This window comes from Mus pahari, chromosome 20, assembly GCF_900095145.1.
Source record: "Mus pahari chromosome 20, PAHARI_EIJ_v1.1, whole genome shotgun sequence".
In the NCBI taxonomy this organism is placed as follows: Eukaryota; Metazoa; Chordata; class Mammalia; order Rodentia; family Muridae; genus Mus; species Mus pahari.
The window spans coordinates 13,055,892-13,080,294 of record NC_034609.1 but is presented as its reverse complement, the minus strand read 5'-3'; the positions used below and the strand labels follow the sequence as shown (position 1 = coordinate 13,080,294).

The 24,403-nt window shown below is 37.6% G+C and overlaps 1 protein-coding gene and 2 pseudogenes across 10 annotated transcripts in view; 2 read left to right on the top strand and 1 right to left on the bottom strand.

Annotated features, from left to right (window-relative positions):
* Cyld (CYLD lysine 63 deubiquitinase) overlaps positions 1-24,403 on the bottom strand; it is a 52,138-nt gene that overhangs the window by 7,130 nt on the left and 20,605 nt on the right. For 6 of the 10 annotated variants that reach the window (XM_021220468.2, XM_029532431.1, XM_029532430.1 and 3 more), the window contains 9 exons: positions 23,091-23,099; positions 21,988-22,086; positions 18,117-18,230; positions 11,459-11,838; positions 10,444-10,609; positions 9,456-9,597; positions 8,165-8,287; positions 6,292-6,383; positions 5,393-5,459 (listed from right to left, as the gene is read on the bottom strand). In XM_021220468.2, coding sequence (XP_021076127.1) covers positions 5,393-5,459; positions 6,292-6,383; positions 8,165-8,287; positions 9,456-9,597; positions 10,444-10,609; positions 11,459-11,838; positions 18,117-18,230; positions 21,988-22,086; positions 23,091-23,099 — 1,192 coding nt within the window. The remainder of the gene's footprint in view (positions 1-5,392; positions 5,460-6,291; positions 6,384-8,164; positions 8,288-9,455; positions 9,598-10,443; positions 10,610-11,458; positions 11,839-18,116; positions 18,231-21,987; positions 22,087-23,090; positions 23,100-24,403) is intronic. The other 4 variants (XM_029532434.1, XM_029532436.1, XM_029532435.1 and 1 more) reach the window with 4 other exon arrangements.
* LOC110337758 lies at positions 12,048-13,049 on the top strand (annotated as a pseudogene).
* On the top strand, positions 19,643-20,263 carry LOC110337757 (annotated as a pseudogene).

Below are 24,403 nucleotides of genomic sequence, written 5' to 3'. Positions count from 1 at the left end.
GATTTGGATGAGATAATTAAATGCACGTATGCAGAAAACCTCATAAATTATTCCTTCTGCCTTATTCACAAATTATTCACAAGTCCTCTCTGTGATCACAAGAAAATGTAGACTAATATCCCAGTCAAGAAACACTATGTAAACAATAATCAGTTCGATTTCTCTCTCCAAATCTAGAAAGCAGTAAGCTGCTTTTAATGATTAAAGCAAATGCTTAAATGGCTCAATGACAGACTCTTACACTTTCTAGATCAACTTCTTTTTACTCCCTAAAATAAAGGTCCCAAGAGATACAGAAGGACAATTTTCTAGCAAGCTAAACAGCACAAGGTGTGAAGCCCAAGGACCCTAACAACTGTCCTCTAGCCTTGTAGCTACCAAGTACTCCTTAGATGGTCGCCCACTGACCTGATAAATACCACATAAAAGTCTACAAATTCCCATCACAGTGAACACTGTAACATCTCCCATCCCTTAAAATCTTAGTAGTAATCCTTAAAACTAACACTACTAAGAGGATTTATTTTTACTCTTTCAGTACTATTTATCTTTTTTTTTTTTTTTAAACAAGAGTGTCTGGGCTAGAAATACACACTGGAGGTCTTCTCAACCATAAAGAACAAAATATATCGGTCATAGAAAAATGAATGTAACTGGAAATAATCATATTAAATAAGCTAAAGCAGTACTATAAAGAGAAACAATGTATGTTTTGTCTCATTTATGGTTCCTAGATTTTACATAGATTTGTACAAAGCATTTATGTGTATATGACATGAACGTATTATGAAGCTGTCTAGGGAACAAAGGGACTATCAGGAAGAAGACATGAAAAGGGACGTGAAGGGATGGAGGTATGGGGGAAGCACACTAAACATACAATATAGTTTATGAAATTTTTAGAAAATGACAAAAAATTAAATAACTTTATGGCTTGAGTTTTAAAAGTCTGAAAGAACCTGCAGAATCATAACAAAGTTGTCAAGTTGTACCAAACCATGCCAGTTGGATTGTATACTCTCCCACTAGGGACAAGCCAAGAGCACATGAATATAAATTTGGTGACTTTTAAAAAATGGACATCTACATTTTACAAATATTAATATAAAAACTCATGGATTACAGTGGTTTGGGTCTGTCTTTGTGGTTCAGACCATAGTAGGTGGGTCCTGAAGTCCTGTACTCACTCATCTGAGAATACCTAGGTCCTGCAGCTCCATGGGAAGCACACGGCTCATGATGTCATCACTGGTGCTACAAGGAGCTTGGATGGCCCTGCCTTAGTGGCCATAGTACTGGTGTCATCTGGCTTTGGTCAGACCTTTTCTTGCTCTGTCCCTCAACTCCTGCTTTTGGAAATTAGAAGCCTCCCCTGCACCACTATAAGCTGAAGTAGGAAACCTGTTTATTCATTTTTTCCCAGGGGCTCACAGTTAAAAAGACCATACACTTGAACAGTGTTTAAACAGTATTGGAACTATTAAAGATTATTAAGACTTCTAAAGTTAGAATGAATACAATCTGTATTAAAGATGGCCAAAAGTCTACAGGGATGAAAAGTAAAAAGTAATAGCTTTAAAATTGTATGTCTGGGGCTGGAGAAAGAGCTCATCCATTAAAAGACAAAAAAAAAAAAAATCAAAAACAAAAATATCTAAGGCTCACAACCAAAAGTGGTAGGAAATGTCTGAGCAGTTAAGACAGCACACTGCTCTTACAGAGGCCCAGAGTTCAGTTCCCAAAACCCACAAGAGGGAGTTTGTAACTCCTGCTTCAGGTGACTCTACATCTTCTAGCCTCTATGGACACTGCAATCACACATATAATTTTAAAACAAAATTAAAATTATTTTTTAAATGAATAGGTGTGGCCTTGTTGGAGGAATGTACCACTGTGTAGTTGGGTTTGAGAGCTCCTAGTCCCTAAGTTCCCCGAGGTGTAGAAGAGAGCCTCCTCCTGGCTGCCTGCCTTCCAATTAAGATGTAGAACTCTTAGCTTCCTCTCCAGCTCCATGTCTGCCTGGATGCTGCCATGCTCCCACCATGATGATAATGGACTGAACCTCTGAAACTGTAAGCCAGCCCCAACTGAATGTCGTCCTTATAAGAGTTGCCTTGGTCATGGTATCCTTTTCACAGCAGTGACACCCTAACTAAGACAGTATTCAGCCCCCTATTAGCTGACCTCCCTCATAAAGACAAGAATGGCACTTGGGAGAATAAGAAGAACTCAAAATCCCATCTTACAGTCTTTAGGAAGGAGTTGGTGGAATTATAAACAGGTTGCTTGGAAGTGTGAGGGGGAGGGTAAAGAACTGCCCAGACGCCTTTCCCAATTCCAGAAAGGCCTTCACACTCTGAACAGTATCAGACATGGTCTTACTTCTGAGAATTACTGCAGTATTCAGCTTAGATTAAGCCTGGGAAGTCTGATGTCTCTTAGATATGGCTAGACTAAGGGGAAAATTTTAAAAACGATTTTAAGCATTCTCAGTTTATTTCGGTAAATGACAAACAGGTTATTCCTCTTCTGAAGTCCCTTCTTTCTCAGGAGTTTTTTTCTTGCTTTTCCTTAATAAATCTATGTTCTAAAAAACCTTTTAAAGGAGTCTCAGTATGGTGGCATATGCCTTTAATACCAGCACTCAGGAAGCACAGGCAGATGAGACCAGTCTGGTCTACACAGCATGTTACAGGCTAGCCATGGAGATAACTAAGGCCACAATTGCAGGGCAAAACAAATACAAAACTTAAAAGATGGAAAAATAATGTTTTCTTCCCAAACTACCTACTAGATGTCCTATATCATATTTCTTTTCTTTCAATACCACTAAGCTTCCTATTTAAGTTTATTAATAAATACTTCCAATTATATATTTTAATGTTTATTGTTTTTCCTTCACAAATTATAATCCTTTTTTTTTTAAATAAAAGAACCCTACACCTATGGTAGTCAGGAGAGCTGGCCCTAGAGTCATGAGAGCAGGTGAGTTGGCCCTGCCACTCACTGGTGCAGCACTCAGGAGTGTGGGCCCTATATCTCCCCTGGTCAACACAGTAGTGCTGACCCTGGTCAGTGGCGGGGGGTGGGGGGTAAGCAGCATGTGTGAGCCAGCCCTGAGGCCAAGAGTGTGGGAGAGCTGGCCCTACCACTCATCTATTGTGGGGTAGTGAGGGTGCAGGGGTGATGCCCTCCTCCTCCCCTCACCATCTGCAGTAGTAGGAGAGCTGATCACAAGGGCATGAGAGGAAGATAGCTAACCCTGATGGTGAAGGCTCTGGTGGGCCAGCCGTTAGGATGTGAAAGCAGGAGAGCTAACCCACACCCTCACTGGCTGCAGCACTTGGCAGAGTGGGCCCAGCACTCTGACTGGGCATCAAGGAGAAGCTGACTCTGGAGGTGTGTGTGTGGCTGAGCAGGCCCTGAGGGCAGGAGAGCAGGAGAGCTGACCCTTCCTCCTGTTAAAGGCAGCACTGGGTGGCCTAGCCTGGGCAGTGCTGGAGAGCTCACCCTAGTGGTGTGTATAAGTGAGAGGCAGTAAGTATACTGGCTAGCTCAGCTACCACCCAGGTCCAGATCCAGGGCTCTGAGTTGGTCTACTTCAAAATCTATGTCATCTGCAAATGGGACACATGAAAGGGCCAGTTCTGCTGATCCAGAGTTGCAGGATCTCTGTTTAACAGAGCAACAGCAGGACAACCAGGAGGAGTCCCAATGAGCTTCAAAACTGATGGTGTCACAGACGCTAGAGTTCATGAACCAGACCAGTGACTCGCTTCAATGAACATTTTCAAGTGAAGCTGTGTGGACAGAGGGACGGACTGTGGGTCACACTGTCGTATACCACAGCTTCCACGATGGGATGGTTTCTATGCTTTGTTTTGTTTTGTTTGTTTGTAGGTTTTTTTTTTTTTATTTTGGCGGGGGGAGGTTGCCAGGGGTGGGGAGATGAACAGGCTTGGGGTGTATGATGTGAAACTCACAAACAATCAATAAAGTTTGTTTTTAAAAAAAAAAAAAAAAACCTGATGGCATTTTACCCACTTCATTTTGTAGAAAACTCGAAAATCATTTTCGTGAGTTTCAAAAAAAAGACAATAGGTTAGATTCTGTCAAAATGCAAGTTATTTTGAAAAAGAACCTAACATCTTTAATTATTTATTCTTTCTCACTAACCAAATCTACCTTTTAGCTTAGTGTAAATCTTTTTTTTAACTCTACTTTTAAAAACTTGATTGTTGCCTATTTTTCTTTCCTAAAACATAAAATTTTCAATTTTCTATATGCTTCAAGGAACAAAAAAAAGTTACTGATGTTTCCATGATTACTTTTTAAATGGCCAGATTATAAATAAACTCTTGTTAATTCTGATTTTCTAGGCACATAGAAAGCTATAGCCACTCTGACTTGCTGTTAAGTATGTACACTCAATGCCATTTGTTAGAAGCTCCTAAGCAGTACCAAACTTTCACTGTGCACTTTCCTTGTTCCCACAAGCCAGTTTAACACTGGTTCAAAGTGCATCACTGAGACAGAGGTAAGAGAACTGACTCGGCAGTGCTGGGATCTTAAGGAAGTAGACAGAACAAATATTCCTAACATTTTCAACAGAGAAACCAAGATTGAAATCGAGAGGGGTCTACCACTGCGACCTCTCAAACGACCTGGAAAGTGCTGACATTTAGAATATCTCATTAAGAACTGTACCACAGTAAACTCAGGTAGTACTTTCAACATGGAGAGAACAAAGAATCAAGTTACTAAACAGAGAACTAGGGAGCTACTTTAAAGCTAACTGAGCCGGGCGTGGTGGCACACGCCTTTAATCCCCCCTGCACTCAGGAGGCAGAGGCAGGCGGATTTCTGAGTTCGAGGCCAGCCTGGTCTACAGAGTGAGTTCCAGGACAGCCAGGGATACACAGAGAAACCCTGTCTCAAAAAACCAAAAAAATTAAAAAGAAAAAAAAAAAAGCTAACTGAGCTCTGTAAGTGACAGGAAGTTAAAACAACAACAATAACAACAAAACCTTCTCAGGTGTTTTTTTTCTTTTCTTTTCTTTCTTTTTTCTTTTTTTTACTTTCAATTAGAATAAGAGATTCTCTTTAAAAGCTTATTAACTGAGCTTCCAAAAAATATTCCTATTCAATTGCATAAGTAAATAAGTTGTGGGCACATCTTCACTAGGGCTAATTAAAGGGCAGGTTCACCTTGCACTCTGCAAGTGTAGCTCAGGGAAAGGATGGCAGCTAAGGAAACCTACATCTGTCCTTAAAATGCTTAACTACACTCAGATAACACTGAGGAATATCAGCAGGGACTTCATTCCTACTGAGGAATGGCAGTGGAAAAGAAGATCTACTTCCCAGTGCTTCTAGACAGCTTGAAAGTTACCTTATTTTTAACAATGGTTCAACCCTTAAAATATCATGAAACAGGATATTTAGAAATTCTTCAGGATCTAGAAAAAAATTAAAAATTCAAGTAAGTCACAGACAAAATTTAAAAGGCATTCTATTCTTTATGACAAACATATTTCTACACTGAACTTAATTTCATTCCTTCAAAATTATTTTAATTAAAAGTTTAGTTTTTTCAAACTTTCCTAACAAGGGAAAAACTTTTATTTACAGGTTATAATAAAATGTTACTTTTCCATTTTGTTGTCATGGTGTCCCATTTAGCAGAATATATTCATTCACACACAGTGAAAACATTTTTATGTCTTTTGGGGGGCTTCAGTAGACTACCACCTAAAATAAGCCCTATTTTTCCTTCCATTTCAGTAATTATCATGTGTATAAACATCACAGCTGACTACAGTAACACTGTTAACATAGTTGAAGACAGAAGTTGGATCTGAGAAATTGTCCAGTTGTGAGTGGGCAGAAACGCTGTCCAGCTCTTCCACAGCTCTGCTCAAGCAGAAGCATAGGGAGTGGCTCAGGACAGCCTTCCCCACAGGAGGAGAGGCAACTCCACCCCACTGCTAGCGGCAGGGACTTCAGTCATCTACTGTAGGGTCAGCCACTTTCTTAATTACTACACATCACAGTCAATTTCCAATACCAGGAGAAATTTGCATGTCACATAGAAAAAAATTTTTTCATTTATTTTTGCAGTGCTGGAAATCAAACCCAGGGTCTCTTGTATACTCTACCACTGAGATATATATCCATAGCCCTCTCAAATAATTTTAATTTAAGATTAACCCTTTAAATAAAACAGATATACTTCAGGAAATAATTTAACATATTGTTTAGTAACATAAATTCATAAACTAGAAAAGTCACCTTTTTCTTCAGAGGTAAATCCTGATGCAGCCTCAACTTTTTCAAGTATTTTCCTCAGTTTCATAATCTTTGTGGCACACACATATCCATATCTATATTGACAAAAATGAATTAACAGACACTGGCACAGTGATTATATGGCATATCTTAATAATCAAATACTTTCTATACAATTCTAACATGTGAAACAAATCAATAGACTAGGCAGTTATTTTAAAAATGCAGTGGCAGGCTTCTTACTAAACTTTAGAAAGTCAAAGACTGAGATCCAGAACGGCACCTTCAAAACAACATGCACTAATATAACTCTAAAATATTTCAAAACGCTTGCTGAATGTTTTTTAATTAATAACATTTACTTATTATTAAAATACTTATTTTATAAAATAGAATGTCCACATTTTAGAAAAGTCACTTCAATATGTAGGATAAGAGATATGAAAAAGGGGTATTGATGATATACTAAAAATCTAAAGTCTGCAATCAAACCAGTCAACATAATTAAGAAATTCTCTTTGTTTGATTATAGGAGACTATGGGCTTAACGGAGTAAGTCAGAGCCAGCTGATCACTAACTGTGTACTTGCTTTTTAGAGTGCTGTTCACTCACTTATCAATAAACACCTATGACTCAGGTAAAAATATGTTTGTCACTGGGAATACAAAAGGAAAAAATTAAACAAACTAACAAACAAACAAAAACCACCAACAAAAAAAAAATCTGCTTTTGGGACGCTTGCAATACAGCAAAACCTGCGTCCAAACAACAGGTGTAAGTTTTCAGACACCAGAAATATATCTCAAATTTCTGAGCTCAACTGATCTTGCCTTAGTCTCTTGAGCCAACAAGTGCTGGGATTACAGGTGAATGATATACCACCATGTCTGGCAAGACACATCCTGACCTCATAGGCCATCTGACAATCTCTTGGCATAGAGTGGGTGACAAAGTATGCTAACTACAATTCTGGACTGCTTGAACAATATGATGCAAAGAATATTAAGTCTATTACGGAAAGGCTTACGGTGTTTTAAAAAGAAGGAAAGCTGTAATAATACACCTTGTTGTTGATTTGACCTGTACTGGTAGTACCATTTATATAGTGAAAGAAAAGTCTGAGTGGTTAAAATTTGCATAAGACAAAATAATTAATGTGAAAATCAAAGCACATATTTATTTTAAAGGGTAAAATGATTACAGAATTTAGGGAAAACAAGTATCTAAATAGAGAAATTTATTCTTTTACTTTCTTAGTTATGTGACACAGTAGGACATTTGGAATATTCCTTTAATTTATATACTTTGTTATTTTTAAATATATTAAATTAATCTTTATTTTCATTGTTAAGAAAAGTATATAACAAAATTCAAATTGATCATAACTGGCCTTTAAATTGCGTAGTTTGTTCTCTTGTCTTCCTGACCTATTAGTTTCATGATCATTGTATGACTTAACTCTTCATCACTTAAACATCTTGTGATGTCAACACACATCACCAACATCACATACCAAAGACTTCCCACATCATCTTCTGCACATTTACAACTAACATCAGTAAAGGAGTAGAGGAAGACATAAAAATATTCTTTTAAACAAACACCATATTACTATAATATACCTCATCTGCTTTTAGTACAGTGTTATTATTAACCTATAATACATGATACCAAATAATTCACGTCATTTCATAGAATATACTTATCACATACACTGAAGTAAACAGAAGCAGAAGACTAAAGGTTTTAAAAAGTCAATACTACATGAGAATTAATTTCTATTCATCTTTTACTATATGAGCACACAGCAAGAATTACTACACAAGAAAATAACAAACAGAATGCAAACTGAAGACAAACCCATCTTGTACTTACATTCTCAGAGGATTGACTATCTCTGTCCTCAGCAGCTCCTGAGTCTCACTGTAATATTCTACATCAGTCTTCTCTTTGGGTCTAAGTAACACAGTGTCCAGGGCAGAACTAAAAGCAAATAAGCTGCAAAATAAAAAGAATATTTTCCCTTATGCTATAAATATATTGATATTTGAGAAAGATTCTTAAAGGAGTCAGAAGAGAAAGAGGAACAATGCATGGGGGAGCGATGGCATAAGAATTCACATGTCAAGCCAGATGAGGCCTGTGTTCAGCCATTAGTGGGCCCATAGACCCTGAAGTTCCAGACCACACAGACACAGGGTAAAGACATGCCAGGGAATGTTTTGTTTACATAAGCCAAGAAGAGCTTAGAAATCAGCCCCCCCTCTTTCCTTCCTTCTTCTTCTCCCCTTCCTCCCTCTCTCCTTCCCCCTCTCTCGCACACACAGACAACATGGGGAGAAAGTTGGAGGCTACTAGTTAGGACAAATACATCTTGCTCTCCTGAGACATGTGCTTCTATAAAATAACTTGTGAGTGACTAGCAGCAGAAACTTACTGGTATCAAAGAATATAACATTTGAAATCTAAAGAATATTATAGCAATACTACAAGGTTTGTTTAACCAAAAGTATTACACCAACAAAAAAACCCCCAGCCTTTATTCTGCTCTCTGCTTTTGAAATCCTACCATCTTTGCTAACCCCCTTGCTCTTGTGCACAGCTTACAGAGCAGAGCAGGCAGAGCCTCTTAGTTTAACTGCAGTGCACAATCCTTAAGGCCACAGATTCATGGTTCAATCTTCAGAGTTTAATGTTCCCTGTATTATTAACTCCACTTCAGGAAAAATGACATAAAGATGGCAACAGTGATTCCATGGGAAATAATTTTTAATATAAAGAATTTTCATGATCACATAGATATACTAAAGTATACACATACAATGCCAACAGTTTACTGCCAGTTACTTGGCTCATTCAAGCACAGTCTACTACATTGGAAGCAGATGCCCTCATCACATCTGTTCACAGGGATCAGTGCTTTTACTCAGTACTCACTCGAGTGTTTTTTGTATTAGCTTTTAAAATCTATAAATAAGATAAAATTTGTTAACTGTCAAGGACTAAATCTTATGATCTTTCTTAACTCCCAGTCAGTTTCTCTACTCAAAGGCACCTCCTTTCAGACACACACACACACACACACACACACACACACACAAACACACACACCTCCCCTCCCCCAATAAGGCACTATCTACACTTACTGCAGAAAATGTGAACTTACCAGAATAAAGTTGAGTCTAAGTAACAAGAATTATAATGGCCCTGGATGCCTTTCTTCTTTCCAATCATTATCTCTAAACCTTCCTTTTCCATTTTAGGTGGAGTATTTTCTTCTACTACTTCACTTAAGTAGCCCCCAAATGCTGAAAAGATAAAAAAATGAAAATAATTATTTTATACCATGATAGTATATATTCATATGCACTGCATGTGTATATGTCATCATTTAAAATACATTTTGACATCCTGTGTAAATTTTTTCAACCTTTAGTTAACTGTTAGTTAACTGGGCTTGTAAAAATGCTATTATTCACTTTCAACATTGCTTCCTTCAGATAGAACTTAGAAAATTAAGTCAATTAAGCAACTGTCAAATAAATACTTTGTTACTTGTCCAAAATGTTTCATTTTCAAGTGTGAAAAGAAATCAAAAATTTCAAAATAACTCTTCAACATTTAGAAAAATGTTTTTCATCAAAATGGTTTCCCTATTTACCCCTGCTTGACTCTCACTATTGTCCAGAACTGGGAAAGGCCAGTGTCAGAAAGCTGATGACAAGTGGTGACAAGAGCCATCCTCCACCTGTCAAGCTGATTATATCCTCAGACTGTATCAGATTTCTTCATAGAATATCCTGAATGAGGTGCTTAAATAAGATGGCGAGGGGGACATTCATACTAAAAAGACCACATTTTCATTTCTACTACCCATATTGCCAAAAATTAAATGTCTATAATCACTACAAGAGAAGAAAAAAACCAAACCACTACTTTTCCTTCTTTAGATCCTAAACACTTTTCCTAACACTTTTTTAATGTATCTCCTCTTAGGACAACTTTCTTATGCACCATGTTACAATCTTTAACAACTTAAGAAACTTGATGAACATTGGCAAGAAAATCATTTAAACACTGTTATCCTGAGATACTGAAAAGCAGCATGAGATAGTCATTCCAGATGGGTAAATAAATTAAAAGTATCCAAGTACCTAAAGAGTTACACCTTTCAATCTGATTGGAAACAGGCTGCAAGGATGCAAACCTAGAGTCCGGTCTGCAGCTCTTCAGTTTCACAAACAGTGCCTTCTTCAGGGCACACGTGAAATAACGCGTGCCCCTGAAAGTTCCATCTGTACAGCCTGCGCATTCATCTTCCTGAAAAAGAAAGTCGTCTTCGGTATGTGATACACTGCACCTTGCAGAAGGAGTTGGGAAGAACTTAACACTTTGTCTGAATTCCTTCATTAAATCTGTGCTGAATAGAAGAGCATCAAGAAAAGGGGCTGACTGACTGACTAGCTAGTGGTTTAAGAAGACAATTCTTTAGCCCAACAGGAAGCACTTCAGGCATTTCCTTGGTTTACTCATTTTCCCTGAGCCATTTCAAAAGTATTAAGATCAAGGGGCAGGGGGAGATAGATTAATTTATCTAGCTCCTCACCATCAAGATAACAAATGAAAAAAATTAATCAAAAACTACATTAAGGTAAAAGCTAAGTTTATTCAAGTTCCTCATTCACATTTATGAAATATCACACAATATTCTTTTCTAATATCCAAAGGGAAAACCTTCTCTTCTACCAAAGACCTCTGAACAGGATGATTAACTGTAAAGCCAATCATATCAGAGGAGGCTGAGGAATAAGAAGAAAAACTGATAATTGCTTTGTTAGGTACATTATACTTAATATAAGGAAGCTAAATAGTCTAAATAGTCTAGCCTAAAAATCCTTCTACTCCTTGATCACAGAAAAAGAAACATGAGGAAAAAAATGAGCCAGGAGCTTAAGGAATGGCAAAGGGTGAATGAAGCTAGGCCATACAGTAAGAATATTTTCTCTGTTACTGGAGATGTGCGCGCGCGCACAAACACACACACACACACACACACACACACACACACACACACACAAAATGATTTTCCAAGAAATTATCTAATGGGGAAAATCTAGACAAAACTTCATGCAGGAAAAGAATTGTAGACTTTTGGCCAAATTAAATTACCAGTTCCAGTCCAGCTAGCACGTCACTGAGCCCTGGTGGCTGGCCAATCCAACGGATAACCCCATAGAACGGGGGGTTCTCTTTTACTTCAGCCAGTGAGCCCACCTCTAGCCCGTGTGCATTCCCAGAAGAAATGGGCAAGGGTGGACTCTCCTGGACAGGTGTGCTGCTCAGCTCCCCCATCACAGACTGCACTGACAGAGAGAGTGGACTATGAGCCATGCTGCCATTAGTATTGGGCATCTTTGTCAGGCTGAAGGGTAAAGAGTGAAATCTGTTCTCGCTAGACAAGGAGTTCATGGAAGGAGGTTGCGGTGGAGGTGATGAATGTCCGAAGTCCGAAGACATCTCTGTAAGTGACTTTGCAGGGTCTTCTGCAACTATGAAAAATTGTTCTTAATTAGAAAAAGTTGTTCAAGAACATTAAATATGCTTGTATCTCTAAAAACAACAAAAAGATCTAGTCTAACTGAGCACATGATCCCTTTGCAAGTATGCTCACAGCACTGCAAACCTACTGACTGAATAACGTCTGTCCTTATTTCTCTTCTGTATCTCCAAACCTTTCTGTCTCAGTAATCTGGCACCAATGGTTCATCTATGTCTGGTCGGTACCACATAGGTTAATACTCTCTAAGCTAGAAATCCGTGAGAACAAATATAAAGAAAATTAAGTAGCAACTCTAAATAACTCATGGATCAAAGAAAAAAATGAGTTAAAGTTTTAAAGATAAAATAAAATAAAAGCCCTGCTGTGATTCCGTCCTGCTGTGATTCTGTCCTGCGTGTCACAGTTTCCTCTGTCTTCCATCTCATTGAAGACTCGATGAACATGGACACGAGGCCCCTTAGGCCTCAGAACTACCTTTCAGTTGTGAACTAAAGGCTGACAAAGATCATCACTTTAAAGTGGATAATGATGAAAATAAGTACCAGTTGTTATTAAGAATGGTCAGTTTAGGAACAGGGGCAAAAGCGGAATTATAAGCCTTTGTAAGGGCAGAAGCAATGAACTAACTGTGAAGGCAGTTTCAGTTCCAGTTTCATTGTGAAAATGTCTGTACAACCAACAGTTTCCATTGGGAGCTTTGAAATTTCACCACTTGTGGTCTTAAGGCTGAAGTATCAGGACCTGTGCACAACAGGGAATAGCACCTAGTAGCTGCAGAGGAAGATACAGTCAGAAGACAAATATGAGGATGAGGAGGGTGTAAAACTCTTACATATGTCTAGAAAGCAATCTGCCCCTAGAGATGTAACAAGGTTCCACAGAATAAAAGCAAAACTTGATAAAGATGCTTAGGATGATGACAAAGATGACAATGATGATTTTGATGAGGAAGAAACTGAAGAAAAGTACTAGTGAATAAATCTGTACAAGATACCCCAGCAAAAAAACCACAAAAATCAAACCAAAATGGAAGGGATGTAAAACCATCAACACTAAGATCAAAGGGTCAAGTTCTTCAAACAATAGGAAAAAAATCCTAAGACACCAAAAGAACCTAGTTCTGTAGAAAACATTAAGGCACAACTGCAAGCAAATATGAAAAAGGTGGTTTCTTCCCAAAATGGAAGCCAAGCTCATTAATTATGGTGAAGAACTGCTTCTGGATGACTGACCAGGAGGCTATTCAAGGCCTCTGGCAGTGGTGGATGTCTCTTTAAGAAAATGGTTTAAACCATTTGAAATATTCAGTCTTACTTCATTTCTTTAACAGTAGACATCTGGCTGTTCTTTTTACAATGCAAAGTGAGAACTTTGCCTACTGTGTTTGATAAATGCTGTCCAGGTTCAATTGCTAAGAATGTGTTGTCTAAAGTGCCTGTTTAGTTTTCAAGGATGGAAGTCCACCCCTTACTTGGTTTAAGTATGTATGGAATGTTAGGGTAGGACATAGTCATAGTGGTGGTCAGATGTAGAAATGGTAGGGAGATAAAAATACACATGTGAAATGAACTCAGTATTTTAATAAAGTTTTAAAAAAGAGAGGGAGGAAAAAGAAACCAAAGAATAAAAAATATATGTGAGACACAGATATGTAGTGTTTATTAAAAATTATTGACAGCTTAGTTTAGAGAAAACAAAAAGCTAAATAGTAATTTACTCATATAGACTTGGTATATCAGAAAGACAAAACAAACAGAAAACAAAACATTAATGAAAGAGAAAAAAAAGAATAAAGATGCTTAAACCAAAGTAAACACCAAAGAAGTAACTCAAGAAAACAAACTTAAAGATTAAAAACAATACCCAGAAGTTGTTTCCTTAAGTGACTAATGTAGCTGACAGGCACACACTGCTTCTCAGAAGGAAAGAATGACCATTTTAATGTTGTTGAGCTAATCAATAATACATATGTTTAAACATCTGAGGATAGAAAGATGGCTCAGCATTTAAGAATGCTTATGGCTCTTTCAGAGAACCTAGGTTTGGTTCCTAGCACCCACATTGTAGCTTGCAATCCAGGCATGTGTAAGGCCGTAAGTTCAGTTCCTGGCATGACAAAACAAAAACCAAACAACAAAACAACCCAATAAGCCAGGATCTTATTCATACTCTGCAAACATCAGTTCCAGGTAGCATATAAAACAATGTGACTGGCAAACTACACATGTCTAGAATACAAAACAGAAGAATGCTCTTTATGACTTCAAGGAAGAGGGCAATTACATATAAGCATATAAGCCTGTAAGGGGAAATGACAACTATCATCTGGTTAAAACTAAGAACTTGTTCATGAAAAGAGGTTGTAACTGTGAGTGGCCTTGAGCCAAAGGAGAGAATACTTCCAATATACTTTTCTCAGAAAGTAAGAACATCAATAGGACCAAGAAAAAATAAATAAATGAAAGATCTGAAAGGGTAATTCACAGAAGAACTAATAAATCAGTGAGAAGATCCTTGCCCACACTAGTAAACAGGTTAAGTGAAAACACAAACCAACACAAGATGTCATTTAAAACCTATGGGACTTACACATATTCTCATCCTTAATTAAGAGACTCTTTATAGAGTAGCAGGGGGTGAATGTAGAGATTCAGAATGTACAATTATTGAATGTTTGCCTTAAACAGGATACTTATAGGACTTCTCTAAAGCTCGAGGAATACTGCAGAAGAGGGAATGGAAAGAATGAAAGAACTGGAAGCTAAGAAAATGACATGATTTTTAAATTTTTTTAATTTTTGAAGCAGGGTACCGGTAGCCCAGACTATCCTCCAAGCTCGTGTGTAGTCAAAGCTATCCTTGAATTCTGGATCCTCCTGCATCTATCTCCCAAATTCTAAAATTATAGATATGTATCACCATATCCAGTTTTCATCTAAGTCTTTTACGACCAGTATTATTTCATAAAGCTATTGATCAATCATCAGATTCAAGTAGCTCAAGAAGTTATGAATATAACACCAGTTGTGGCAGTCTGAATGAGAATGGTCCCCACAGGTTCACATACTTAAATGCTTAGTCTCTACAGAGTACTGGGTTTGAGAAGGATTAGAGAGATTAAGAGGTATGGCCTTACTGGAGGAGGTGTATCACTATGGGTGGGCTTTTGAGGTTTCAAAAGGCCAGACCAGGCACAGTCTCTTTTTCTCTGCTGCCTACAGATCAAGATGTAAAGCTCTCAGCTACTGTTCCAGTGCCATGACTGTTTCCCACCATGACGATCATGGAGTAACCCTCTAAAACCATAAGCAAGCCCCCAATTAAATATTTTATAAGAATTGCCTTGGTCCTAGTGTCTCTTTCACAGTAACAGAACAGTAAAGTAAATAAGATACTAGTACAGTACAAAATATATATTAATGAAAAGATGAAATTATAGCATAAATTGGAAGAATCAGCATTGTCTAGATTATGAAAGCCTCCATTTCCATTAGCTCCTTTTTCTTAGAAATCAATCAGCACCTTGGAGAGCATTTGTGACCCTGCTGGGAATGATCCTGCTTCCTCAGTCATCCTAGATGGTCTCCATGCACATCCAGAGACCAGCAGTATTTGTAGAGGCCAAAAGTTCCTACCAGGTACTCTCCAGAAATTAGAAAAGTAATAATTGGTAGTACAGACCAAGTCCTAACAAAAGTAACCCACCAGGAGACAGGCCCTCTTAAAGGAACACCATTTAGACACACGTCCTGCCTTGTAGGCAAAGGTGAGTTCTTGAGGGAAGCAGGTCATGCTGCCTCACTCACAAACCCCACCCAGTGTAGGAATCAGATGTGGAGAATATACACTCAAGTCACTTTCTGTATAAGTATATATGTAACCTATGTTATACAATTGCAGATTTTTACTGTGTGTTTTAGCCTATAACTGAAACCATGTGATATGTAATGTAGTCATCATAGAGACTTACAACACTATAAATTCACATTTTTGTTTAGTTTACCAAACCTACTGAATTTAAAGGACTACAGAAGCACTAGGAACTTACAAAAAGACAGGCGAGTAACCACGGGACATTTAATCTAACCTAAGAGAGTAGGCAAGAACAAGAAAGGCTTCTGAACAAACAAAAGCTTCAGTTTAAGAGGTGAATAGTAGTCAGCCAGACCATTAAACTGGAGGAACTAGTCCAGACAATCATATGCAAGAAAGGGTAGAAAGTGGGGCAGACATAGACAGAAAAACAGACATAGACATACATACACATGCATGCATGTGCGCACGTGAGCGCACGTACATACACACACAAAGAAACCCAAGCTTCTTGACCTATGTCAGTTACTACACTCTACATGCTCAGCACACCCCAACTGAGTCTCTGATGACTTCTTCCCATGACAGAACTGACTGGGGTTATCAATGACTTCCAGAGTCAGCATCAAATGAGCTTTATGTGGGTCTCACTTCATGTGCTCTGAGAATTCAAGGGTGCTGTTCACTTACTCATTGCACTCCTGACCCAATGGGTTCTTGGTTTTACCCAAAGCCCCACGGTCACTTTTCCTTAGACTCCATTAAAACTTATCTTCCTTCCATCCCAGCTATTAAGTCCTTCAATATTTCAATCCCTGCCCCCTCTCCTCACTGTTAATCAAAGAACTTTAATCCCCCTGTGTGAAGACAACTTACAAATGTATTTCTCTAGCTCTTACCTCTCTTCCAAGATTTAAACCTAGACATCCAATCAACCCTGTTTAAGGATTTACCTCTGGGAAGTTTAAAGGATCCCTCAAATGAATGATATTCAAAATCAAATTCACCACCTTCTTGCTGCCATCTAAGTACACAATCCAGAAAACAAGGGGTCACCACTGATATGCCTTTCTTCCTCAACTCTTATATTCAATCTAGCTGTAACTCCTTTCAATCCAACTCTCAATATCCCTTTATATCAATTTACTTCTATCTCTCCCCCCAAATCTAATCTCAGAAATTATAATTAGTTACTGTAAAAGCCTTCAATGGTGTCTACTTACTACATTCACTTTGAGTCTACTGTCTGTCCTGTACCAGAATGCTGTTTGCAAAAGACAAACTTGGATATACCACTCTTTACTAAATTTTTTCAGTGGTTCTCCACTTTCTTTCAGAGAGGTATAACTAGGAGATTACGTGTGACCTCGTCCCATTGACTATTCCCTTTTCTCCTCTGGATCTTTCTAGTCTTCTAAGCTCCAGTCTTCTGAGAGGACTTTATATATACTATTTCCATGACCTAACTTGTGATATTACTCTCTCTGAATCATTTCTCTAGTCAGTTTTCTGTCAACTTGATACAAAGCAGTGTTATTCAGGAAGAGGAACCTCCGTTGAATAAATGACTCCATCAGATTGCCTGTAGGTTAAGTCTATAGGGTCTGTTCTTGATTAATGATGAATGATGAATGTTGGAAGGCCCAGTCCACTGTGGTCAGTGCCACCCTAGAACACATGGTCCTGAGTTGTAAGAAAGCATACAGAACAAGTCATTAGAAACAAGCTAGTAAGTAGCATTCTTCCATGACCTCTGCTTCAGTTCTAGGTTCCTGCTTTGAGTTCCTGCCCTGACTTCCCTCAGTAATGAACTGTTACCTGAAAGCATAAGATGAAATAAACCTTTTCCTCCCCATGTTGCCTTTCGTAAGTGTTTTATCACAGCACTGAGACACCTGGTAAACATGGGTTGCCCTGTGACCTCTCTAGCAGCCTCACAGCACTAAGTCCTGTCACAGCACTCACCAACATTGCAATTCCAAATATTTGTGTCTGATGGATTTCTGTAATAACAAATGGACTACAACTTCAAACAGTGTTAGGGCTACATCTATTTTACTCTTTGTCATAGTAACCTGTGAATGTCTCAATAACTACTTGCTGAATAGATGAAGGAAATGAATAAAAAAGTGATGTCTTAAGAAGGGAAAGTGGTATGTTTTAAAGGAAGTAAAACAGGACAGTCATTAAATGAGTCACTTCATTTCTAGAAACCTTTGATCATTTAGCACATGAGTTAAGAGATAAGAACAGACTACTAACACATTTCAAATGCATCGTAACCCTCAGAGCAGAGCAGTTCAAACTACATTTAATATTTCAGTTTAGCAATATTAGCATTCAGCAATGGTCTAGTCACTGGTTCCAAAAATTACAAATATTGAAGAAAAGGCCATTTTCCCTTACACACTAAACAGAGAGGGTCATTATAAAGAGTACTAAAGTTATACTTACCTTCATCAATGTACCATGGATTTTTGGACTTGGATTGTTGTGAGTCAACAGATGATCCATTTAAGGTATAAAATAATTCAGATCTGTTTCTACTTCCAGGGTCTGAGGTAGAGCCTGTGGAAAAAGAAAAATTCCTTTTTTAAAAAAGGTCAATATGGTGTAAAAGAGATTTTTATAAGTAATATGAGTATTGTGTACTAGCTGCTGATACAGCTAACAGACATATACAAACAATGTACTTTATTGTTGTCTTCCGCTTTAGGAGTTTGGTAATTGGTCAGTACAAGCAAATGGGAACAAGCTAAAGCCTGCTTACTTTTATATTAAAGCTCTAATCATTCCACAGGCAGTAGTGGCAAACACCTTTAATTAGCATTAGGGAGGAAGAGAAAGATGGATCTGAGTTCAAGACCAGCCTGGTCTACAGACCAAGTTCCAGGACACCCAGAACTACAGAGAGAAGTCCCATGTCAAAAAAAAAAAAAAAATCATTCCATATAGTCTATTTCTCAATGTCAAAATTACCTCCTCTCATTTCATTTGATCAAACTGACTCACACATTTAACCTATTACAGTCATAACGTATAACAGTGGCTCTCAACCTTCCTAATACTGGGACCCGCAACCATAAAGTTAGTTTTGTTCCTACTTTATAACTGTACTTTTGCTGTTGTGAATCTAATGTCTGTGCTCTCTAATGGTCTAAGGCAATCCCTGTGAAAGGACATTTGACCCCCAAAGGGATCAAAACCCATGGGGTGAGAACTGCTACCATATGAAGACATTTCAGTCTACAAAAGAACAAATGTGCAGCAGTGTTTCAGAGCCTAGATATGCACACAGTTCTCTTACCAAGGTTTGTAAAAGTGCATTCTCTGAGAGTCACAGAAAAACACACTTGCCTAATGATGTACTGCTCAGAATGCATCCCATGTGATTATAATTTCCCTTTGTAATCTTCAAATGCTATAATCAAACTGAAATTAAGAATAAAAAATTTAGCCAGGCATGGTGGCACATGCCTTTAACCCCAGTACTCGGGAGGCAGAGGCAGGTGGATTTCTGAGTTCAAGGCCAGCCTGGTCTACAGAGTAAGTTCCAGGACAGCCAGGCCTACATAGAGAAACCCTGTCTCGAAAAACCAAAAAAATAAAGAAGAAGACTAAAAAAATTTTTTCAGGTTTAGGCTAGGCATGTGGCTTAGTGGTACAGTCCTGGTTTAGTTTGTATAAGGTGCTAAGCTTGATCCCAGAATCACCCTTCCCCCACCAAAAGAAAATCAAAACAAAACAAAACAAAAAGAACATAACTTCAGTGTCTGGAGTTATACCTGAGTGATGAAGTACTTTCCTAACCACATGTAAGGTTCTGTTGACTTTGATTACAAACATTACCAAAAATAATAATTTTTTTTTTTTAGATTTACTATTTAAACATCTTAGAATTTTACCAGTAAAATTTCTTGTTTTTTATAGTGTCAGGGGAAGGACCTTTTGGAGGACCTCTGTAGATGGCCCTAGCAGGGATGCCCGTGACCCAAGTGACTGGTGGCACCTTCCTCCCCTCAGGTGGAGGCCATGTTAAGCTTGAATGCTGACTGTGAAGCCCAATGGTAGAATCCCAGTGAGTTGAGTCTTCCATCTCTCAGGCGCTGCTCCAGCTGGAGATCTCAAGACACAGCAGCAGGAACTCAACAGCACCAAGCAAATTGAAGTTGGAGGTCCAAAAAGCTATATTAACTTTTTTTTTTTTTACCAGCTCCTCTGCTGAAATCCTTCCAGAAAATGCAAGTCCAGCTACTTTATGAAATAGAGAAAAAGTTCAGTGGGAAGCAAGTAGTCTGCACTGCTGGGGAAGGACTCTGCTCAAGCCAAGGAAAAACTATACAAAAACGCAGTGAAAGCACCCAGAGGGAGGCTGCACCCTGATGACAGTGCACAACGCCATCCTTGAGGACTTGGTCTTCCCACGTGAGATTGTGGGTAAGAAGATATTTGTGTAAAGCTGGATGAGCAGCTGGCTCAGAAAGAGCCACTGAGACAAAGCACAGCAGAACAACACGGAACACAGGGTCACAACACTGTCTAGTGTGGAAAAGCTCACAGGCACGGGTGTTAACTCTGAATTCCCAGAGTTCCAATTTTAAAGAAAAAAAGTAAACTTGCCATTCACAGTAATAAATAAATAAATGAATGCATAAAATTTCTTAATTTTTCTCATGTCTGAAAAAATGAAGCACCATAATTTCTCACACTTTAGATTATAGGACAAATCATACTAGAGATTAATTATGTGGACTTAATAACTCTATTTAATGCAAGTTAAATTCTAAAATGCTAAGTAAAAGTTAATTTCTCTACCAGAATCTTCCTCATGTTACATATAGAGATCACGCAACTCTTTCTATAAGGTTCCACATACCTCATAGGTTTATAGCAATGGTTCTCAACTTTTGGTCATTCAACTTGGGAGATCACATACTAGATATTCATTACAATTCATAACAATAGCAAAATTACAGTTAGGAAATAGCAACAAAACAATTTTATGGTTTGGGGTCCCCATAACACAAGGAACTAACTGTAGTAAAGTGACACAGTATTAGTATTAGGAAGGTTGAGGACCACTGGTTTATAGGGTGATGGTTAAATCAGAAGAAAGTAGACCTGCATTACAAACAGGTACAAGACACTTCCTTGCCTCAGTCTTAGCTATACAAAGACACACCTCAATGGTGATCAGTATGAATTCCTCAACCCATACTGAAGCCAATTGCTTTTCAACTTAAAAAGCTCTGCACTTCACAGTTTAACTCATACTTCATGCGGTACACCTGTAGCCAGCTACTTGGAAAGCTAGGACAGAGGAATCACCAGAGTCCAGAAGCTTAAATTCAACACAGGAAACTTACCAAGACCCTTATCCCCAAATAAGAAACCTATAGCTTTTTTATATTTGAGAGAAGTGATCTTATGGAATGTTTTCTGTGTGTATGACATGTAGGTATGTGTATGAAAAGGTATGTGTGCATGTGTGTGCTAGTTCTCAAGAGCTTATTGAGCTTTGTTTTCTTTAAAAAAGGTCTCCACTGACCTGAAAGTTGCCAATTAAAATAGGCAGGCTGTCTGGCTAGTACTAGCTAATAAGTCTCAGGAATCTCCTTGTCTCCATGTCCCCAGTGTTATGTCAAAGGAAACAATAATTCCTCAAACTCCAAAAGGCTGTCCTAGACTATAGAAGGATTTCTGGTAGTTAGATAAAAGCCAGCATTCCTCAAGAACTTCTGAAGCTGGTTCCTCTCTACCAAAGGAGCCATTTCCATAATCACTGGTAGAAGGGACAAATGGTTCTCTGCAGTGTCTATTAGCACACCAGAGTGCATGCTGGCCTCCAGGCTCCCTCAGCATCCTAAGTATCTGTGAAACACTTCACTGCCCATACTCCTCTCACCTCCTCCTCTACCCTAACTCCCTCCAGCTCATGGGCTTCCCTACTCCCAGCCACCCATTTGTTCCCTATATAAAAGCAAGGGTTTTCCCCTGCCCCCACAATTCTTGCTTCTCTTGCAAACAGCCCTGATCATGCCCAGTCTGCTTCTTTCTCTCTCTGCTCTGGACTCTTTCAGATGCCTCTGGGTGTTCTTCCTCTCTTAGCCACAATAAAAAACTCCCTGACAATTCATGGCGTGAACATTTTGGTAGTTTCTTTACTGCACCCTCACAATCATGTACATAAAATTTTAGCTTACATAAAATGTTTAAGTTACACACACACACACACACACACACACACACACACACAAATACCATATATCTTATTTAACATTTGTAAAATCAGATATCATGTAAACTATCAAGAATAGCCCCATACCTGTAACCTTTGGTTTATTATGACTAGATGAACCTTTGTCACCTACACCTCTTGACATAAAGGCAAGTTTAGGAGGCCTCCTTTCCTGTGTCACGCTATCTGAAACAGCAAACACACTTTTTAATATAAACATAAATTCATGTAGAAGAGAAATAGTTTAGCAATCAATGACAAGAGCATAAACAAAACAAAACAATCCTTTTTAACAAAAAAGAATGAATCTTTATAGCCATGCAGATTCTCTTTAAAGACTCAAAAACACTGCAAAGTAATTTCTCAGGGAAAAGGACATCAGCACTGTTCTTATGAAATTTCCACAAGAAAATACACTCCTAAATCCTTCTAAATGCTTTAACTTCTGAAAAGTTAGTCAGATGAAGTCAATTCTGTTTGACGTTTTTAAAAGCTATAAAGAAAACCTTACATAAAGAAAACTTATTCATAGTTTTTGCTGCATTTTCCATATCAGCATGCCCAGCACAACCCTCCATATTACAGTGTTTTACACTCAAGCATTTACAAAAGGTGCTGAGATAAAGATGGACCATTTATTTACTGCAAAAACCAGAATCTTTACACGACAATGTGCCTAAAGAATCTCTAAATGATGTGGCACTAAATGTGTTTGATAAAACCTTTTGTGCCACTCTGGTGAGAATCTCAGATTAATGTATTTCAGAGATAGCTTGATAACAGTCTGGTTAGGAGACAGATCAGGGTTAGGAATGCTCCGAGTAGTAAATATGCTTCCACTTTTAACACAAACACATTAAGAATAACGGATGTGTATACAAACACATGTAAACAAGAAAAACGGATTTATGCACAGATCAATAATGCAGAAAGCCAGAGACACACAATAGCAATTTTTTTTTTTTTTTTTTTGGAGAAAGCAACCTAAGTTTCATCCCAAAGTACAGACACAAAAAGGGTTGGCAAACTTCTTTAAATTCAAAGGTATTTCTAAACCTAAAAACCTGTCAGCATTCATACGACACTTATAAACACTGACCAAATAAACCTAAGGGAATTAGGTGAAAGGTTTCCCTTAGGAAGTTCCACAGCACATCCATGAAGTGCAGCACAACGCTGAGGAGCCATACCTGATAAAGCTGTTAGCAGCAAAAAACGGTATCACCCACAGTGGAATTTTGAGGACAGAAAGGAAAAATAGGAAATTTTTTTATATTTAAAATACAGAAAAGGACATTTAAAATGAAAAAGGGAGTCACATTGAATTAAGTAAATATAAATAATGCTTGATATCTTTTTCCATGGTTGGAGGAATAGGGAAATATATATTAAATTATATATCTTAAACATCTCAAAATACAATCAAATGAAATACTGCAATATCATTTCAATTAAAAATTATACTGAATAATCATAATTTTAACAAATAATATAATAAAAGAAATACTAAAAATGCCTTTATGACATTACCATTCAGGTATCTATAAATGTCATCTATGAGAGTTTTTATAGGAAAAAATAACTATTTGTCACTGGAGAAATGCCCAAGTTATAGCATACAAACTGATTAAAGACAACTATGCCCACTGTCAACTATAACTAAAAGTATGTAACTCCATTTAAAAAGAGATGTTTGTAATCCAACATATATATATATATATATATATATATATATATATATATATATATATATGTTGGATTACAAACATCTCTTTTTAAATGGAGTTACATACTTTTAGTTATAGTTGACAGTGGGCATAGTTGTCTTTAATCAGTTTGTATGCTATAACTTGGGCATTTCTCCAGTGACAAATAGTTATTTTTTCCTATAAAAACTCTCATAGATGACATTTATAGATACCTGAATGGTAATGTCATAAAGGCATTTTTAGTATTTCTTTTATTATATTATTTGTTAAAATTATGATTATTCAGTATAATTTTTAATTGAAATGATATTGCAGTATTTCATTTGATTGTATTTTGAGATGTTTAAGATATATAATTTAATATATATTTCCCTATTCCTCCAACCATGGAAAAAGATATCAAGCATTATTTATATTTACTTAATTCAATGTGACTCCCTTTTTCATTTTAAATGTCCTTTTCTGTATTTTAAATATAAAAAAATTTCCTATTTTTCCTTTCTGTCCTCAAAATTCCACTGTGGGTGATACCGTTTTTTGCTGCTAACAGCTTTATCAGGTATGGCTCCTCAGCGTTGTGCTGCACTTCATGGATGTGCTGTGGAACTTCCTAAGGGAAACCTTTCACCTAATTCCCTTAGGTTTATTTGGTCAGTGTTTATAAGTGTCGTATGAATGCTGACAGGTTTTTAGGTTTAGAAATACCTTTGAATTTAAAGAAGTTTGCCAACCCTTTTTGTGTCTGTACTTTGGGATGAAACTTAGGTTGCTTTCTCCAAAAAAAAAAAAAAAAA